Below are 21,791 nucleotides of genomic sequence, written 5' to 3' on the forward strand. Positions count from 1 at the left end.
CCCCCCCCCCCCCTTTTAGCTGCGGACGTCTTTTATGGACGGTCCCTTAGTTGAAAATTCCTCTCTTTGAGTATAAATTTGATTTTTTTTTGCTAAAAATTCAACTAAGTTGTTGGAAATTTATTTATTTTTATGCACATTCAACAAATGTATTTAAAAAACGACTCTTTTATGGTAAAAATTCAACAATTTGGTTGAAATTTTTTGTTTTGTTAAACTTAATATTTTTTATTTCAAATTAAAAACAATTTTTATAGAAATGTGTTATGAATTGATTTGTTTTGGTTGAAAATTAATTATTTTACTTGAAAATTTCTTCTTTGTTTGGTTTGAAAGTAATCTTTTTGGTTGAAAATTCAACTATTTTGGCAGAAAATTGAACTATTCTTTCAAAATTCAACTGTTTGTAGAAAATTCAACGATTTAGTTATTGATTCAATTTAAAATTCTATTTAGAAAACTATCAATCATTATATTTTTCGTTAAAAATCGAGATATTTGTTTGAATTTTTAACTACTTTGTTAAAAAATTATTTGTTTTCGTTGAAGAAAATAATCATTCTGGTTGAAAATTTGTCTCTTTTTGGTTTAATTACTTTGTTAAAAATTTGATTTATTTCGATTTTAGAATGATAATTTCAGTTGTAAATTCATCTCTTTAGTTGGAAATTTAACGCTTTTGTCAAAAATTCCTTCTTTTTTTTTATTGGAAATTAATCGTTTTTGTTGAAAATTCTACAATTTAGTTGAAGTTTTGTTTATTTTTGACAAAAAAAATGTTTCCTTTTCGTTGAAAATTTATCTTAAAAATGCAACAATTTGGTTACAAAAATTTATTCTGGACTGAACAATGTTTTTAGGTTGAAAATTTATCTCTTTAGGCAGAAATTTGATATTTTTGGCTCAAAATGGAATTATGTGTTTGCAAATTTATTTATTTTTGTGAAAATTCAACAATTGTTTTAAAAAGTTATTCTTTTAGGGTAAAAATTCAATTAATTTGTTAAAAATTCGTCTTTTTGTTTTGACAATTCAACAGTTTAATTAAAATTTCGTTTCTTTCTTGACTAAAAAATTTTTCTATTGAAAATTCAACTATTTTCTTGAAGATTTACCTTTTTTTGGTAAAAAATTGTTGAAAATTAATCTGTTTTATAACAAAATTCGTATTTTTGGCCCGAAAAGTAAACGATTTTGAAAAAAATTTAAATATTTTGTCGAAAATCGATGTATTTTGTTGAGACTTTTTATTTATTGAATTAATTATATAATTAATTGAGACTATTGTATTTATTAAAAGATAATCATTTATTTAGTCAAAAATCCATTTGTTTTTTTGTACATTCATCTTTTTAGATTAAAAATTTTTGGGTAAAAATATATTTTTTTTAACTGAAAATTTTACTATTTTATTGAAAACTCAACTGATCGATTGTATGATGATTTTGTTGTTAAAAATTAATATTCTCGGGTTTTTTTGTATTGAAAATTAATTCTCCTTAATAAAAATGACACTAGATTTTTTGTTAGAAATTGATCTTTTTAGCTTACAAATTTAACTATTTAGTTCAAAATTTATAAAAACGAAAAAAATATTGACTAAAAATTAATAAAATAAAATTTGGTCTAACATCACATCCATTCTTCAAAATATTTAGTTAAAAATGTATTTTATCGAAAATTCATATTGTTTTCTTAGAAAATTCAACATTTTGGTTAAAAATTTATCTATTTGGTTTAAAATTCATATTTTTTGATAGAAAATAAAATTTTTGAATTAAAAATGCAATGCATGGTTAAAAATTAATCTGGTTTAGTTAAAAAATAAAATCTTTTAAACTTTTCTTCTTTGGTTATATCCAACTGTTTTTTTTTTCTACCTAAAATTAAAGTCTTTTGCGGTTTAAATATCAACTATTATATTTTTTGTTGACAATTAGTATTTGCAGATTAAAGATGCAAATTTTTGGTAGAGAATTCGTTTCTTTGGCTTGAAAATTCTAATTTTTTGTTTTAAAAATAATTTTAACTCAAAATTTAACTGTTCCATTCTTTGTTGAAAATTTATATTTTTCATTAGAAAATTCAACTATTTGGTTTAGAATTCATCTTTTTTTGGTCGAAAATTCATGTTTTAGTACAAAATTAAGCCTTTTTGTTAAAAATTGGACTATTTGGTAGAAAATATATGTATTTTCTTACCAATTAGTAATTTTTGGTAGAAAATTCAAATATTTTGTTGAAAATTCGTATTTTTTCGTTGTTTAAATTTTAATTAATTAATTAATTACATTTTTTGTAATTTATAAATTAAAATGCTTTTTTGGACTAAATACAAACTATAACATTTTTGGTGAAAATTAAACTGTTTTGTGGAGAATTTAGGTAATTTGTATTATATTATATTATATTTTTTTATAATTTTAGACTAATTGTGGCCCTTCAAAGAGAGATCCATGTCTTCTCCTTTCCTATAGTTCGAAGGCTGCTCACACTAGAAACTAGGGATAATCCGAAAGGATTAATGGAAGTTGCTACCCTTGCGAGTGCACATAAACAGCTGCTCGTATTTCCAGGTAAAATCCGGAAGAAGAAAAATCAGTAAAATCATTTTTTTTCCAGATATTTTTAAGATTAATCTGTAATTTAAAATAAAAATATGGTTTAAAGGACACAAAAGGGGGAGTGTGCAATTGGTCGATTTGAGTACGAGAGAAACCGGAACTTCGAGTGCCCCGGCAACTTTAGCCGCTCATCAAGTATGTAACAGACTTCACTCTTTCCCCTTTTCCCCATTTTTAAAAAAATTTATCTTTCCCCAGTTTTAAAGAAACTTTCCCTTTTTCTTGTTTTTTTCATTTTTTCTTTTTCCGTCGAAGATTCATTATTGTAGTTGCAAAATATTATTTTGTTAGTAGAAAATTGATATTTCAAATTGAAAATTAAAAACTCCCTTTTCCCCTTTAAAAAAAAATTTCTTTTTCCCCGGTTTTAAAGAAACTTTCCCTTTTTCTTGTTTTTTTTTCACTTTTTCTTCTTTTTCCGTCGAAGATTCATTATTTTAGTTGCAAAATATTATTTTGTTGGTAGAAAATTGATGTTTCAAATTGAAAATTAAAAACTCCCTTTTCCCCTTTAAAAAAAATTTCTTTTTCCCCGGTTTTAAAGAAACTTTCCCTTTTTCTTGTTTTTTTTTTTCACTTTTTCTTCTTTTTCCGTCGAAGATTCATTATTTTAGTTGCAAAATATTATTTTGTTGGTAGAAAATTGATATTTCAAATTGAAAATTAAAAACTCCCTTTTCCCCTTAAAAAAAATTGTTTCCCCCGGTTTTAAAGAAACTTTCCCTTTTTCTTCTTTTTCCGTCGAAGATTCATTATTTTAGTTGCAAAATATTATTTTGTTGGTAGAAAATTGATATTTGTAATTGAACATTAAAAACTCCCTTTTCCCCTTTAAAAAAAAATTTTCTTTTTCCCCCGTTTTAAAGAAACCCAATAAGAAAAGCAAAATATTTGTTGTTGAGAACTCATCCTTTTGGTAAAAAAATTGTATCACTTGATTGAAAATTTAATTATTTTGTAGAAAATTCAACTATTTTGTTATAAAGTTATCCTTTTTATCAAAAAATCATACATTTGGTTGAAAGTTGAACTACTTTGTTAAAAATTCATTTTTTGGTTTAAAGATGGTTTTCATTGAAAATTTAACTATTTTGTTGAAAATTGGTCCTTTTTAGTTTAAAAGTCAACTATTTAATTGAAAATACATGTGTTTTCTTCAAAATTCGTATTTTTTTTATAGAAAATTAATCTCATTTGTTAAAAAAATAATCATTTTGATTAAAAATTCAACTGCTTAGTTGAGAGTTTATGTATTTTGTTAGAAATTCGCCTTTTTTGGTTGAAAATTCAACTTTTTGGTGTTCTTATTGATTGAAAATTTTACTATTTTCTTGAAAATTCGTTTTATTTTTGATTGAAAACTAATGTTTTAAACTGAGTATTCAACTATTCAATTTTTTGTTAAAAATTGGTCTTGTTTGATTAAAAAATAATCTTTTTGGTTAAAAATTTAACTGCTTAGTTAAAACTTGATGTATTTTTTTGAAAAATCATCTTTTTTTATTGAAAATTTGACTATTCAGTTAAATTTTAAACTTTTTTGATTATTCTTCTTTTTCCGACAAAGATTCATCATTTTAGTTAAAAATGATTATTTTCTTGCTAGAAAATTGATATTTTTAATTGAAAATTAAAAACTCCCTTTTTCCCCTTTTTAAAAAAAAATTCCTCTTTTTCCCCAGTTTTAAAGAAACTTTGTCTTGTTTTTTAAATTAAATGTGAACTGAATTAATAGAACCCAATAAGCAAATCAAAATATTTTTTGTTAAGAATTCATCACTTTGGTAAAAAGTTGTATTAATTGATTTAAAATTTAATTATTTTGTTGAAAATTCAACTATTTTCTTAAAAAGTTATCCTTTTTGGTCGAAAAAAGCATCGACTTGGTTGTAAGTTGAACTGCTGTCTGAAAAATTCATTTTTTGGGTCAAAGATCAATCGTTTTGATTGAACATTTAACTTTTTTTTTTGAAAATTCGTTTTATTTTTGGTAGACAATTAATTTTTTAAACTGAATATTGAAATTTTCAATTTTTCAATTTTTCGTCAAAAATTGGTCCTTTTTAAAAATCAACTATTTAATTGAAAAATCATACATTTTGTTCAAAATTCGTATTTTTTTAATAGAAAGTTAATCACATTTGTTAAAAAAATCATTTTTTTTTTTGTTAAAAATTCAACTGCTAAGTTGAGAGTTTATGTATTTTTTGAAAATTCGCCCTTTTTTGGATGAAAATTAAACTTCTTGATTAATCAATCATCTTATTGATTGAAAATTTGACTATTGAGTTGAATTTTAGACTGTTTTGATCATTCTTCTTTTTCCGTCAAAGATTCATAATTTTAGTTGAAAATTATTTTATTATTATATTGTTGGTAGAAAATTTATATTTTTAATTGAAAATTAAAAACTCTCTTTTTCTCCTTTAAAAAAATCCTCTTTTTCCCCCGTTTTAAAGAAAGTTTTTCTTGTTCTTTAACTTAAATGTGAACTGAATTAATAGAGCCCAATAAGAAAATCAAAATATTTTTTTGCTGATAATTGATCCTTTTGGTAAAAAATGTTAATACTTGATTGAAAATTGAATTATTTTGTTGAAAATTTATTTATTTTGTTAAAAAGTTACTCTTTTTGGCCAAAAAATCATCCAGTTGGTTGAGCTACTTTGTTAAAAATTCATTTTTTGGTTTAAAGATTAATCGTATTGATAGAACATTTAACTTTTTTTTTTAATATTCGTTTTATTTTTGGTTGACAACTAATTTTGTAAACTGAATATTCATGTATTCCTTTTTGTTAAAAATTGGTCCATTTTAGTTTAAAAGTCAACTATTTAATTGAAAAATCATATCTTTTGTTCAAAATTCGTATTTTTTTAATAGAAAATTAATCACATTTGTTAAAAAAATAATCATTTTGGTTAAAAGTTCAACTGCTAAGTTGAGAGTTTATGTCTTCTTTGAAAATTCGCCCTTTTTTGGATGAAAATTAAACTTCTTGGTTAATCAATCATCTTATTGATTGAAAATTTGACTATTGAGTTGAATTTTGAACTGTTTTGATCATTTTTCTTTTTCCTTCGAAGATTCATCATTTCTGATGAAAATGATTATTTTGTTGGTAGAAAATTTATATTTTTAATTGAAAATTAAAAACTCTTTTTCTCCTTTAAAAAAATCCTCTTTTTCCCCCGTTTTAAAGAAACTTTTTCTTGTTTTTTAACTTAAATATAAACTGAATTAATAGCGCCCAATAAGAAAATCAAAATATTTTTTTGATGATAAATCATCTTTTTGGTAAAAAATGTTAATACTTGATTAAAAATTGAATTAATTTGTAGAAAATTCAACTATTTTTTTAAAAAGTTATCCTTATTAAAGTATTCCTTTTTTGTTAAAAATTGGTCCTTTTTAGTTTAAAAGTCAACTATTTAATTGAAAATTCATGTCTTTTGTTCAAAATTCGTATTTTTTTTGTATAGAAAATTAATTTTATTTGATAAAAAAGTAATCTTTCTGGTTAAAAATGCAACTATTTAGTTGAGAGTTTATTTATTTTGTTGGAAATTGGTCCTTTTTATGATGAAAATTAAACTTCTTGGTTAAACAATCATCTTATTCATTGAAATTTCAACTATTGAGTTGAATTTTGAACTGTTTTGATGATAATTCTTCTTTTTCCGTCGAAGATTCATCATTTTAGTGGAAAATTGTTATTTTGTTGGTTGAAAATTTATATTTTTAATTGAAAATTGACCTTCCCTAGTTGAAAATTCAACCATTTGGTTGAGAGTTCATTTATTTGGTTAAAAATGTATCTTTTTTGGTAAAAAATTAGTCTTCTTAGTTGGAAATTTATCATTTTTGGTTAAAAATGTAACTATTTGGTTAAGTTCAACAGTTTTTTAATTTCAAATTAAAATTTGTTTTTAAAGGATTAACTACTTGTTTTAAAGTTGAGCTGCTTTGTAAAAAATCATTTTTCTATTAAAGATTCATAATTTAATTGTAATTTCTACTACTTCGTTGTAAATTCAACTGTTTTGTAGAAAATTCGTCTTTTGGCTTGGAAATTAAAAAATGTAGTAGAAAATTACACTATAAATAGTTTAATTTTTTTAGTTAATTTTTTTGATAATAATTTATATTTTTCGGATTGAAAATTCAAATGTTTCGTTATTATATTTGAAAAATTTGTTCCTTTCATTATATTTGTTAGAAAATTTAACTATTTCATTGCAAATTCTTTCATTTTTTGTTGTGAAACAATTTTTTGAACTGAAAATCTAACTATTTCAGTTTTAATTGAAAATTTATAATTTGAATTGAAAATTAAACTTTTCTAGTTGAAAATTCAATTATTTTGTTGAAAATGCAACTATTTGATTGAACAGAATGCTATTTGTTTGAAGATTTAACTGTTTGTTGAATATTAAATAGTTTTGTTAAAAGGTCGTTCTTTTAGGTTGAAAATTCAACTATTTTGGTAGAAAATTCAACTCTGGTTGAAAATTACCTTTTTTTATTCATATTTCTTGTTTTGAAAATTCATATTTTTGGTTTGAAAATTTTTCTCTTGGTAGAAATTTAATCTTTTTATTTACAAATGGAACTGTTTGGTTAAGAATTAATCTTCTTGTGTTGAAGATTCAATTATTTTGTTCAAAATTCGGCTTATTAGATTGAAAATTTACTTTTTTATTGAAAATTCACAATTTTTCTTCGTAAATACAAGTGTTCTTTGTAGGAAATATGCCTTTTTCGCTTAAAAATTCAAGAATGTGTTTGAAATTGTTTTTTTTTTTTGGACTGAAAAATCTTTCCTGGCTAAAAATAAAAATTTTTGTTGAATATTTCTTCTTTTTGGTTTGAAAATATATTTTTTAGTAAAAATGTAATCTTTTTTGGTTAAAAATGAAACTGGTTAAAAAATAATCTGTTTTTTTAGGATTCAACTATTTTCTTGAAAATTCGCCTTATTAGTTTGAAAATTCAACTATTTTGTTAGAAAATTCAACCGTTTGGTTTAAAATTAAATTGTTTCTTGAAAATTCATATTTTTCGGTAAAAAATTGAAGTTTTTTTTACAGAAAATAAGCCTTTTTCGTTTCATAATATTTTTATAATATATATTTTCATAATATGATTGAAATTGTTTTTATGTTAGTAGTTAAAAGTCTTTGTTGAAAATTTAACTCTTTTCTTAAAAATTTTTTCTTTTGGTTTAAAAATATATATCTTGGTAGAAATGTAGTTTTTTTTATTAAAAGTACAACTTTTTGGTTGAAAATTAATCCGTCTTTGTGGAGGATTCAACTATTTTGTTGAAAAATCGTATTTTTTGGTGAAATTTAATAGTTTTTTATTTAAAATTAAAATCTTTCTTGATTAAAATATTAACTTTTAGGAACTTTTTTCGTTGAGAACTTATTATTTTTTTTTTGTTAAAAATTCAACTGTTTTGTTTCGAATTCAAATACATATACAAATAAAGAATTTTCGAAAAACTTCGACTATTTTTTTACAATGACCTTTTTGTTGAAAATACATATTTTTCGGGATTAAAGTTCAACTTTTTTGTAGAAAATTCTTCTTTTTAGCTTGGAAATTCAATTATTTTGTGGAAAATTTAACTGTTTTGTTAAAGACTCTTCTTTTTGGCATACAAATTCAAGAATTGTAGAAAAACTTGGACTATTTAAAAAAAATTGAACTCTTTTGTTTAAAATCCATATTTTTGCGATTAAAGTTAAACTGTTTTGTAGAAAATTGTTTCTCTTTCTTTTTAGCATGAAAATTCAACCTTTTTGTAAAAAATTCAAGTTTTCTGTTGGTAGAAAAAAGACATTTTTTATTAAAAATTCAATAATATGAATGAAATTGTTTTTCTTTTAGGACTTAAAAATCTTTCTTGGTTGAAAATTCAACTCTTTTGTTACAAATTGCTTTCTTTTGGTTTACAAATTTATATCTTGGTAGAAATGTAGTTTTTTTAAAATTAAAAGTGCAACTTTTTGGTTGAAAATTAATCTGTCTTTGTGGAGGATTCAACTATTTTGTTGAAAATTAACTATTTTGTAGAAAAGTCTTCATTTTGACATACAAGTTCAACAATTTTAGAGAAACTTTGAGTTAAAAAAAAAATTAACTTTTTGTTGAAAATTAATATTTTAGGATTAAGGTTTAATTGTTTTGTAAAAAATTCGTTTTCGGTTGAAAAATCAACTGCTTTGTTGAAAATTAATATTTTTCTTGAATATTCGCCTTTTTTTATTTATTCGTCTCTTTTGCATGAAAGTTAAACTATTTGGTTTTAAATGGAACTGTTAGCTTAAAAATGCAACTATTCGTTTGAAAATTCATGCTTCTTGGTTGTAAATTGACTTTATTGTTAAAAATTCATCTTTGAAAGGCATATATTTTCTTAAAATTTCTACTTTTTTATTTTGTTTTATTAAAAAGAATATAATCCACTATTATTTTCCTATTTTTCCTGTTTTCGAGCTTTTTGGACTGTAAATTCTGACTTAAATTAATTTTAAAATCGGACTTTTTTGATAATTTTAATTATTATAATAATATGACCGAAACTAAATTTTTTAGGGAGCACTGGCTTGTTTAGCAGTAAACGCGACTGGATCGATGCTGGCAACTGCTTCTGAACAAGGAACGTTAATTAGAGTTTGGGACAGTAGCACAAGGAAACTTTTAGTGGAATTAAGGAGAGGAACCGATCCTGCCACACTTTATTGGTGAATAAAAATTCATTTATTTTACAGAACTCGGAAACACGACATTAATGTTACTTTTTTTTTAAAGTTGCAACTATTTTTCTACTCTTTTGAAGAAAAAAAATAAAACTATTGCTACTATTTTATCAATTTTTTCACTATGCATTAAAATATCAGGGTGGCTACTTGACAAGAAAAACGGGAAAAACCCGGAATTTAATTTAAAAACCAAGAATTTACTTCTGATTTCGGAAAAATTCAATTTTTCATTATTTAAAAAAAAATTCAATTTCGAAAAGCGATTTCTACTTTATCTAGTCGCAGATTTTTCAGATTATTTCATTTTTTTCGAAATAAAGCATAATTTATTATTGAAACAGTTATTTTCTCAATTAAAAAAAATTGATTTGTCACGTTTTATCAGCTTATTCCGTATTTATGCTAACTTGGAACAGGGAATTTTAGAAAATAGTTATAGTTTTTATTTTAGGATAGGAAATTTCCGTAAAGAAATATAATTTCACTTGAAGCAGGAAATTTTCGACATGGAACGGGATTTTTTTAAAAGAATTATCATTAGGATTTAGAAGAAAAAAATTTTAAGAATCCCTGTTCCAAGTCAGAATTTGTTACAATTTGAAAGTTCCCTCTTTCCAAATTTTAGATAAAGAAAGTTCTTGAAACAGTTTTTATAGTAGAAGTAGTATTTCGAAGATGAAATATTACTGAATTATAATTTTATTTAAATTATAATTATATATTTTATTATTTATCACATATTTTTTTAAATCTTCTAGATTTATTTTTGACAATTTTGGAAATCTTTTTAAATATTTAAAAATATTTTCCTTAAATTAATTTTTCAAAATAAAAAATTAATCATTTTCAACTTTGTTATGAATCTGAAAAAAAAGGTTTTTTTTTGTTTTAAATCTTTTTACAATTCTTAAAAAGCTTCTAAATTTGTTGTTAGAAATCTGCAAAAATCTTTATTTTGTATTAAATTAGGCCATTTTCTCAGAACTTCTAAATATGTTTTTAACTTACTCGAATTTTTTAGGAATAATAGGTGATCAATATTTATTTATACATCAAAATTCAACAATTTTACTTACAAATAAAAATTTTTTAAATCGAGCAATTAAAATTGTAACGTTCAAAGTTTTTTTGTTCAGTTTTAAATATTTGTTAATTAATAATAATTATGAATATTTTATTTTGAACTTATTTAAAAATTGAAAAAAGTTTATTTTTGGTTGAAAATGTATCATTTTCGGATAAAAATTCAACTATTTGGTTGAAAATTAATATTTATAAATTGAACTAGTTGTTTGAAAATGTATGTACTTCGTGGAAAATTCACCTTTTTTTGTAAAAAAATTAATTTTTACGGTTGAACATTCATCTTCTTGATATAAAATTCAACCATTCCAGTTAAAGATTCATCATTTTAGTTGAAAATTAATCTGTTTCGTTGAAAATTAATTCTTTGAACTGAAAATTTGAATGTTCATTTTTTGTTGAAAATTCATTTTTTCTATTTAAATTGGGAATTCAACTATTTCGCTGCAAATCCATATATTTGGTTCAAAATCGATTTTTTTGTGTAGAAAATTATCTTTTTATTTGCAAGTTAATCTTCTTGTTTAAAAATTCTTCTTTTTGGTTCAAAATCGAAGTATTTAAGAATTTTATTGTTTGATGATATATCATTTTAATTAAAAATAAATTTCTTTGTTTGAAATATGAAAATTTAACGATTTTGTTGAAAATTTGTTTCTTTTTTTGGTTGGAATTTATTATTTATTATAATTGAAAATTTAACTGTTATTCCAGTTGAATATTCCATAATTTTAGTTAAAAATTTATCTCTTTGGTTGAATATTCATTTTTTGACTACAAATTTAATTCTTTTTTTTTAAAGTGATCTTTTTTAGTTCAAAATTCATTTTTTGGTAGAAATTGACCTTCTTGGTTTAAAATTCATCTTTTTGGCCAAAAATTCAATTATCCTAGTTAAAGATTCATAATTTTATTTGAAAATTAATCTTTCTGGCTTAAAATTTAACTACTCCAGTTAAAGTTTTACAATTTTAGTTGGAAAATTCATCGTTTTGTTTGTAAATGTAACTATTTTATTGAAAGTTAGTATTATTTTGTTCAAAAGTAATTTTTTCAAGTAAAAATTCAACTTATTACAATTATTAAATTTTTCATAGTTTCAGTTGAAAATTCATCTGTTTGGATGAATATTGATTTTTTTGAACTTAAAATTAAATGATTAAGTTCGTGAGCAATTTATCTTTTTTAGTAAAAATTAAATTTTTTGTTATTGAAAATTCAACTTTTTCAGTTGAAGATTCAGTGTTTTAATTGAAAACTCTTTTTTTCAATTCAACTATTTCTGTTGAAAATTCTTTTCTTATCTGATTCAAAATTTATTTTTTGAAATGCAAATCGAACTATTTTGTTTAAAATTCTATTGATTGGTTGTAAATCAACTGCTTTGTTTTTTTAATTCGTCTTTATGACTTGCAAATTCACCTCTTTTGGAAGAAAAATTATTTTTTGTTGTTAAAAATGCAACTATTTGATTGAAAATTAATCAGTTTTTGTTAGAAATTCAACCATTTTGTAAAAAATGTATGTATTTAGTTAAAAATTCGTCTTTTCTGGTAGAACATTAATCTTTTTGGTTTAAAGTTCAACTATTTGGTTAAATTTACTATTTGGTTAAATATTTTGTTAGGATTCATATTTTTCAGTAGACTATTCATCTTTTCGGTCGAAAATTTAAGTATTTGGGTGTAGAATTCAACTGTTTTGTTAAAACCGCATCTGTTTGACTTGAAAATTCAACTCCTTGGTTCAAAGTTGAACTACTTTCTTAAAAGTTAATTTTTTTGGCTAAATATTTACAATTTTAGTTGAAAATTCGTTCTAAATTAATGATTTTTTAGAAAATTAACTTCTTGACTTAAAAATTTTTTTATATATAAAATTTAAATATTTCTTTTAAAATTAATTTATTTTGAAATTTTTTGCTGTTTTGTGTTAAAGGATGTTTAGAATCAACGTCATGAATTAAAATAAATTTTTGTGTATAGCAAAATCATTGACACTGCTTTCGATATTTTCGTAACACACTTATTTTTTAGAGAAAGATTTTATCGCTATAATGAAAATAATTGGAAAATAAACCGAGTTCTTTTTCTCAAAAAAAAAGAGTAATTAGAGCTCTCGTAGCGCGCCCAATGGTCTAATTTTGAATTTATAAAATGAGTCAGAGGCCTACTTTTAGTAATTTATTATTATCATTTTTTATTTATTGTTTCTAGAATATCTTCTTTTTTACAGCATAAGCTTCAGCAGAGATTCGGAATATCTTTGTGTTTCTGGTGATAAGGGAACCGTTCACATATTCGCTATCAAAGACACGCATCTTAATAAAAAATCCACGTGAGTATTTTTCTATAGATTTTTTATAAAGTACGACACTATAAGAAATGAAATAAATTTTTTTGTGAAAAAAAACATCTTTTAACTTGAGAAGTCGTCTTCAGCGGTTCCTGTTTTGATAGAAAATTTTATTTAATGTCTTATTTAAAATTTTATATCTTGTCATTGGGAATGGTGGTCTACCATTTCGCCACCTGGTACCGAAAACTGAAACTAGAAAGAGTAGGTACAATTTTAAAGATGTATTTTAATTTTTGCATAAAAGTTTTTTACGCTTGTTTTGTGAAGTTTAACACAATGATTAATCACTAAAAACAAATCTTCATAAAAAACAAATCGTTTTAGATAGAATTTCAATTTCATAGAGTGAACAAGAAAACACATTTTTGTCCAACAAATTTTTTAACAAACAAACAAAAAAAAAACAATTATTTCACTATTTTATGTAAGTTTCAATGTATTGTAAATTTGAATAAACTTTAATTAAATCGTGAATATTTTATGTATAAATTAATAAAACATTACTTTGAGTTCATATTTGCTTCAAAATAAGTCCATTTAAGTACATAATATGTTGAAAATAACAATAAATAGTACAACAATTGTTTGCTTTTTCGTGTAGAATTTCGCGAATTTCAATGATTTAAGATTAAAATAAAATTGCGAAAATAGGACAAATACAAAACGTTAAAAATGAAATATTTTCCGAATACAATTCTAAAAATTCGATCATTTAAAATTTAAATGACCTAAAACTGTATTATTTCTAATTAAAACCGTTCCAAATTGAATAATTTCAGACTAAAATTTTTTTTAAATAGACAATTTTATTCGAAAGGAGTTGAAATTGTATCATTTCTGATTTAAAGTGTTTAAAATTGAACAATCTCATTTTAAGTTGAAGAATCTCGAATCAGAGTTCTCAACAACAACTTTCTTCTACAGATTATCCTTTTAGTTATAAGTTTTATTATTTGGTTGAAAATTTAATATTTTTTTTTTAAATACATTCATTTTGGTAACAAATTTTTTACAATTCTTATTTTGGCCATTTGGTGTTAGAAACTGAAGTGGAATCTTCTTTGGGAATTTTTCTTGAATAAAATTAGAACTTTTCGGTTGAAAATTCAACTCTTTTTTTTTAAGTTTGTCTTTTTTATTTAAAAATTCACAAGCTTTGACAAACATTTTATCTTTATTAGATAAAAATGCTACTGTTTGTTTGAAAATTCAACAATTTTGTTAAAAAGTCATAATTTTTGGTTGAAAATTCTGCTGTATAAATATAATATTTGGGTGTTGAAAAAAGAAATAAAATATTTTCTGGATGAAAATTCAATTATTACAAAAAAAATGTTTTTATTTAATTAAAAATCCATCTGTTTTAAGAAAAATTTCATCTTTTTGGATAAAAATGCAACTGTTTGGTAGAGAATTCAAATTTTTTGTTTAAAAAATCTATTTTTCATCTTGCAGAATAAACTGGAATCTTGTTTGGATGAAAGCACAACTTCTTTGATAGAAAATTAATTTTTTTTCATAGAAACTTTTTTTTTAATTTCATATTTTGATCGTTAAAACTCGACTGAAATCTCTTTCAATAGAAAATTCAACTATTTTTTTTAATTTATCTTTTTGATTTAAAACTTGATCTGTTTCAGAAGAAACTTTTTTTTAAAATTAAAATACAACTTTTTGGTTGATAATCATTCTTCTTTGCTTGAGTATTCAACTAATTTGTTTGATTGATTTGTTTTTTTTTGTGTAAAATTAATTTTTTTAACCAAAAATGTAACTTCCATTTTTTTTAAGATTGATTTTTTTAAATTAAAAATTCGCATTTTTTGGTAAAAACAAAATAATTTTTCAATTTGAAATTTTATTTTTGTTGGGTAGAAATGCATCAGTTTCGAGGAAAATTAATTTTTTGTCGAAGTCATATTTAGAATTCTTTTTTTATTGTATAAATATAATTCTTTTTTGATTGCAATATTTACTATGACCCTGTTTAGGTTGAATATTCAACTTTTATGTTAATAATTGAATTTTTTGTTAAAAAACCATCTTTTATGATAGAAAATCCTTTTTTTTTTTAAATGAATTTATACATTTGAAAATTTTTTGAATTTTTTTGATCGTACCTATTCTTTCTAGTTCGCATTTTTGTCACCATGTGGCGTATCACAGTTTAACCATTCCTAATAGCGACGTGAAAATATCTGTAAGATTTGATTAGTTTCTGTTAAGACTGATCAGAATGACTAAAATGAAAAAAAAATTGAAAATTTTCCGTTTTTTCTTGTTTTTTGGTTCAAATACGAACTAAATTATTACAACCCGATAAGAAAATCAAACAATTTTTTCTTATTGAGAATTCATCCATTTTCTAACAAAAAATTGTGCTATTTGATTCAAATTTTAATTATTTTGCAGAAAATTGAACTGTTTTGTTAGAAAGTTATCCTTTTTGGTCAAAAAATCATTAACTTGGTTGAAAGTTTAACTGCTTTGGTTAAATTTCATTTTTTATGTTGTAGATTAATCGCTTGCGTTGAAAATTTAACTTTTTTTGTTGAGAATTCGTCTCTTTTTTGGTTGAAAACTAATTTTTTAAACTGAATATACAACTATTCAATTTTTCGTTGAAAATTTATCTTTTTTAGTTTAAAATCCAACGGTTTGATTAAAAATTCATATGTTTTGTTCAAAAATGGTATTTTTTCGTAGAAAATTAATTTTATTGGTTAAAAAATCATCTTTTTTATTTAAAATTAAACTATCGGGTTGTATTTAGAACTATTTTGATGATAATTTTTTTTTTGTCAAAGAATCATCAGATTATTTGAAAAATCATCTCTATGGTTGAAAATTGAATTATTTAGTTGAAAATTATTTTTTGGTCGAAAATTGATATTTTTAATTAAAAATTGATCTTTCTTAGTTGAAAGTTTAAATATTTGGTTGAATTCGCCTTTTTTGTAGAACAATAATCTTTTTAGTGGAAAATGCTTTTTTTTTTTGAAAATTTAACTACTTTTATCATAAATTTTATTTTTTAAAAGGGTCATAATTTGAGTTCAGAATTAAACGATTTGGTTGAAAATGAATTTTTTTTATTAATAATTCATATTTTTGGTTAAATATTCATCTATTTTGTTAAAAAATATTCTTAAAAAGACGTCCTTTTTGGTTTCATAACTATAATCTTTTTTAGATGAAAACTATTTTTTCTGAAAATTTTTCTTTTGCTTTGAAAGTTCATCTGTTTTAGTAGAAATATTGCATCTTTTTGGGTAAAAATGCAACTGTTTTGTAGAAAAGTCAATTGAAATATTTTTGGATGAAAATTCAAATCTTTCTTTGAAAAATTGTATTTTTGTTTAAAAAATTCGCCTGTTTAATAGAATTTTCATTTTTCTTGGACAAAAAGGCGACTGCTTGGTTGAAAATTCAACAATCTTGTTAAAAAGTCATACTTTTTGGTTGAAAATTCGATTATTTAGCATCAAATTAAATTATTGATTAAATTTAATATTTTGTTGTTGAAACGTGAACTGAAATCTTTTCTGAATAAAAATTGAAACTGAAAAAAAATCAATTAAAAATTCATCTCTTTTAAGAGAATTTTTATATTTCTTGGATAAAAATGCAACTGATTGGTTGGAAATTTAACTATTTTGTAGAAAAATTGCTTTTTGCTTAAAATTTCTACTTTGGTTTTGAAAAATGAATTTAAATATTTTCTGGATGAAAGTTCAACCTTAAAGAAATTTGTCGTTTTTTATTCAAAATTCATCTGTTTTAGTAAAAAATGTAATCTTTTTTTAAAATAAAAATGCAACTATTTGGTAGAAAATTAAACTATTTTATTAAAAACTCATCCGTTTTGGTTAAGAAAAATTCTTCTTTGTCTTTTTGGATTAAAAATTAAATTTTTTTTCGTAGAAACTTATTTTTTGTTTATCTTAATCTTGAGAGGTCAACTGCAATCATTTTTTCGTAAAAACTAAACTATCACAAAAAAATTTAATAAGAATTCATCTTTTTTTAAAGAGATTTAATTTTTTTAATGAAAATGCGACTATTTGAATTGAAAATTCATTTTGATTTCGTAGAAACTTATTTGTTGATTAAAATTTCATATTTTAAACGTGAAAAGTCAACTGAAATCTTCCTTTAATAGAAAATTCAACTATTTTTTCAAAATTTATCTTTTTGATCTAAAAATTCATTTGTTTTATTAGAAATATAATTTCTTTTTTATGAACATGCAACTTTTTGGTAATAAATTAATCTTCTTTGCTTGAGTATTCAACTATTTTGTTTCAAAGATTTGTTTGAATCACTTTGTTAAGAAATAATTTTTTTCCTTGAATGCTTTTTTTTATCGAAGGCCTTTGCCTGGTTGACAATTTAACTGCATAGTCGAAAAGCCTTTTTTTTGTTTAAAATTAATTTTTTAACTGAAAATGTAACTTCTATTTTTTTAAGATTGATCTCTTTTACTTGAAAATTGTCCTTTTTTTTGTAAAATATTAATTTTCTTGGTTTGAAATTTAATTCTTGTTGAGTAGAAATTCATCAGTTTTGTGGAAAATTACTTTTTTGCTGCTGTCATATTTTCATTTGAAAATTCAATTATTGTAGAGAAAATTCGTCTTTTGGCATGAAGTTTCAACGATTTAGATCAACTTTTACTTCTCTCTGGCATGAAAAATTTGTATTCGTTAAAAATTCGTTTTTTTTTTGGTTTCAAAATTCTTTTTTTTGTAAGTTTTATCTTCTTTGATTGAAATATAAACTATGGCACTTTTTTATTGGAAATTTATCCTTTCGGGTTGAAAATTCAAGTATTTTGTTGAAAAGTCATGAGTAGAAAAGATATTTTTTGGTTTAAAATAAATTAATTTTGAAAATTTCACATTTATATCTGAAAAACTATGTTATTCCGTTTATAACAGATTCTATTTTTAAAGTATTATAATATTGAAAACAAACTTCTCGAACACCCTGCCAGAAAGAGGGTACACATTATAACGTATTAATTATTTCAGAATTGCGTACGAAAAAAATTCCTAAAAATTCAACTTGAAAAAAAAATTGAAATTAAAATATTCAACTCTTTTAAGAAAAATTTAATATTTCTTGGATAAAAATATAACTATTTGGTAGAGAATTATATTATTTTGTTAAAAATTCATCCTTTTTGGTTGAAAAACATTCGTCTTTGTCTTTCTGGATAGAAAATTCAATTTTTTTTGTCGAAACTTATTTTTTGTTTCAAAATTCATATTTTAATCTTGAAAAAGCAACTGCAATTCTTTTTCGATAAAATTTCAACTATTTATTTGATTTAAAAAAAATAAAAATTAATCTGCTTTAAGAAAAATGGCATTTTTTTGGATAAAAATGCAAGCATTTGGTAGAGAATTCAACAATTTGGTTAAAAAGTAATCATTTTTGCTTAAAAATTCGTCTTTTTGAAATGAAAATTCAATTATTTTCGTAGAAACTTATTTTTCGTTACAAAATTCATTTGTTGTAGTAAAAATATACTTTTTTTCATGAAAATGCAACTTTTTGCTTAAGAATTCTTCTTCTTTACTTGAGTATTCAAATATTTTTGATGAAAGATTTGGTTGAATTACTTTGTTAAAAAATAATTTTATTAAGACTTCTATTTTTAGTTAAAAATTCATCTCTATTGATCATTTTTAATTGATGATTTAATTATTAAGGCAAAAGTTAAAATACATTGTTAAAAATTTTTTCTATTGAAGGCTTTTGCCTGGTTGAAAATTTAACTATTTATCCGAAGAGCCTTTGTTTTAAAATTAATTTTTTTAAATGAAAATACAACTTTTCCATTTATTTGAAATTGGTCTTTTTCACTTATTATAATAAAATATATAATAAAAAGGCAACTGATTGTTTAAAAATTCAACTATTTTCTTAAAAATTCATACGTCTTAGTTGAAAATTCTACTGTTTTTTTGAAAATTTAACGATTTTTTAGAACGATTCCTTTTTGAGTAATATTTATATTTTGGTGTTGAAAAATGAACTGAAATATTTTCTGGATGAAAGCCCAACAATTAAAAATGTATCTGTTTTAGTAAAAAATGTAATCTTTTTTTAATAAAAATGCAACTATTTGATAGAAAATTAAACTAATTTGTTAAAAATTCATCCTTTTTGGTTAAAAAAAAATTTGTCAGTCTTTTTTAATTGAAATTCCATTTTTTTCGTAGAAACTTATTTTTTGTTACAAAATTCATATTTTAATCTTGAAAAGTCAACTTTTTGGATTAAAACTCAACTATTTATTTGAATTTAAAAATAATAAAAATTCGTCTCTTTTAAGAGAAATTTCATCTTTTTTGGATAAAAATGCAAATATTTGGTAGAAAATTCAACAACTTGGTTAAAAAGTTTTTGCTTAATAATTCGTATTTTGGAATTTAAAATTCAATTCTTTTCGTAGAAACTTATTTTTTGTTAAAAAACTCATATTTTGATCGTGAAAAGTCAACTGAAATTTTCCTTTAATAGAAAATTCAACTTTTTTCCAAATTTATCTTTTTGATTTAAAAATTCATTTGTTTTAGTAGAAATATAATTTTTTATCATGAAAATGCAACTTTTTGGTTAAAAATTCATCTTCTTTGCTCTAGTATTCAACAAGTTTGTTTGAAAGATTTGTTTGAATCACTTTGTTAAAAAAAATCTTTTTTTTCTTTAAGACTTATGTTTTTAGTTGAAAATTCATATCTATTGATCATTTTTAATTGATAATTTAACTACTTGGGTAAAAGTTAAATTACATTGTTAAATTTTTTTAATTATAGTCTTTGGTTGAAAATTTAACTGTTTAGCCAAAAAGCCTTCTCCTGTTTTTGTAAAGTCATAATTTGATTTGAAAATTCAATTTTTGTATGGAAAATTTATCTTGGCTTGGAGGTTCAATAATTTAGATAAAAAAAATTTTCTTGAGCTAAAAATATTTATTTGTTGAAAATTCGTCTTTTCTTGGTTTTAAAATTCTTTTTTGTTTCTATAAATTTAATCTTTTTTAATTAAGATATAAACTATGGCACTTTTTTGTTGAGAATTTATCTTTTTACATTGAAAACTCAAGTATTTTGTTAAAAAATTTATCTTTTATCCTACGTTAAAAATATTATTGAATTAAAATTTTGATATTTGAATATTAATGATCAAGGAAAATAAAAAATTATTCAAAGAAAAATCAGGGAATAATTTTTAAAATTAAGTTCTCGGACACCCTGCCTATAATACCCCTATTTTCGTGAAAAATCACCCTATTTCCCCTGTTATGAGAGCATTTTTAGCTCTAAAGTCTGGAATTAGAACTTAGAATTTATTTTTTTAGATTTTCAAAAATGGGATTCCTGGGAAATTATGTCGACAGCCAATGGGCTTTAACGAATTTTACGGTGCCGCCTGAAAGCCCCTGTGTCTGTGCTTTTGGGTCAAAAAATTCAGTAATCGGTACGTACTATTTTTTAGATTTCATTTCAAGTTTTCAATTAATTACTAATTTGAAACTTGATTACAGCCGTTTGTATGGATGGAACCTTTCACAAATACGTATTCACCCCGGATGGAAAAAATTGTAATCGGGAGGCGTACGATGTTTTTCTCGATGTCTGCAATGATGATGATTTTTAAATTGAGTGATATTCCTAGTTTTAATGACTATATAATTAATCTATTATTTTAGAGAAAAAAAACTGTACAGTCTATTAAAAACAAATCGATGCAGATAGCATTTATTTTATACTCTCACTATTTATGATTAAACATCGCTATTTAACAAAATAAATATAATTTAGGTAAGAATCACAACATTATGAAGTTTCCATTTCAATTCGGCCTTTCCGGATTTTCCAATTTTGGCATTTGTCGGGTCCTTAAATTTTCTGGAATTACACAGAAAAATGGTTTAGCTTATTGTTTTATTTTCGCATTCATTTTTTTAGTATGTAAATATTAAATTTCTGAATGAAGAGTGTGCTTTGAAACGTTTCTATGAATTTAATTCTGGAATCTTTAATTATTAACAATTTCTAATAAATGAGTGTTTTCACTTTTACTGCGAAATTCTTAAAAATTAAAAGAATTTAAAGATTTATTTATTTATTTAATCTAAACAAAGTTTGTTCATAATATCAGGGTGGCCATCCAACCGGGAGAGCTTTTATAAATACAAATTACAAAAATTAATTATTTTTAAGGATTATTTTCAAGATCCTAAATATAAGAATTCTTCAATTTTTTTACGAAGTTTGGAATTCTTTAATACTTTATACTTCAAGTTTAAATTCATCATTTTAAAAGTTTCTAATAAGAAACCAAACAATTTTCAAAGTTTTAGCTTGTAAATTAAAAAATCGAGTAGAAGGTTAAACAATTGAATTAAAAATTAAATTTTTTAGTTAAAATTGCATATTTCTCGGATTGGAAATTCAAATTTTTCATAATTTTTTAGTTGAAAATTCATTGAAAATTTAACTATTCTGTTCAAAATTATTTTGTTGTTGTTTTTGAGAATAAATTTTTGAAACAGAGAACAGGGTGGCCGCTAGACCGGGAAACCGGGAAATAACAGTGAATTTTTTTTTATCGGGAATTTTACAAATTTTTAAAAGAAAAATCTGTCCACGCTCGATTTCAACAGTTTTTAAATAATTAGTGGAATTTTTATGTTTTTCAATTATGCTAATATTTAGCTTACAATCCGTAATTAAAAATTTTGTTGCTTAAAAAATTTTCCATTTAAAATTTTTATTTTTAAGCTTACATTTTTAATTTAAAGAATTTTTAAATGCTTTCTTAAAGAATGGAACAAACAGAAAATAAAAGTCTTTTATGTTGAAAATTTTGGATAAAAAACAATTTTATGTAATAAATAAATAAATTTTAAAAAATTTATCTGTACTTTAAGTAATAAAAA

The 21,791-nt window shown here is 22.6% G+C and overlaps 1 protein-coding gene across 1 annotated transcript in view; it reads left to right on the forward strand.

Moving 5' to 3' along the window:
• LOC117172809 (WD repeat domain phosphoinositide-interacting protein 4-like) overlaps window positions 1-20,591 on the forward strand; it is a 35,107-nt gene extending 14,516 nt beyond the window's left edge. The window contains exons 3-8 of the mRNA XM_033361048.1: window positions 2,428-2,576; window positions 2,671-2,759; window positions 9,228-9,376; window positions 12,713-12,814; window positions 20,208-20,326; window positions 20,394-20,591. Coding sequence (XP_033216939.1) covers window positions 2,428-2,576; window positions 2,671-2,759; window positions 9,228-9,376; window positions 12,713-12,814; window positions 20,208-20,326; window positions 20,394-20,506 — 721 coding nt within the window. The 3' untranslated portion in view covers window positions 20,507-20,591. The remainder of the gene's footprint in view (window positions 1-2,427; window positions 2,577-2,670; window positions 2,760-9,227; window positions 9,377-12,712; window positions 12,815-20,207; window positions 20,327-20,393) is intronic.
• The last annotated feature ends 1,200 nt before the right edge of the window (window positions 20,592-21,791 follow it).

The sequence above is a fragment of the Belonocnema kinseyi genome, chromosome 5 (assembly GCF_010883055.1).
Source record: "Belonocnema kinseyi isolate 2016_QV_RU_SX_M_011 chromosome 5, B_treatae_v1, whole genome shotgun sequence".
Lineage (NCBI taxonomy): Eukaryota > Metazoa > Arthropoda > Insecta > Hymenoptera > Cynipidae > Belonocnema > Belonocnema kinseyi.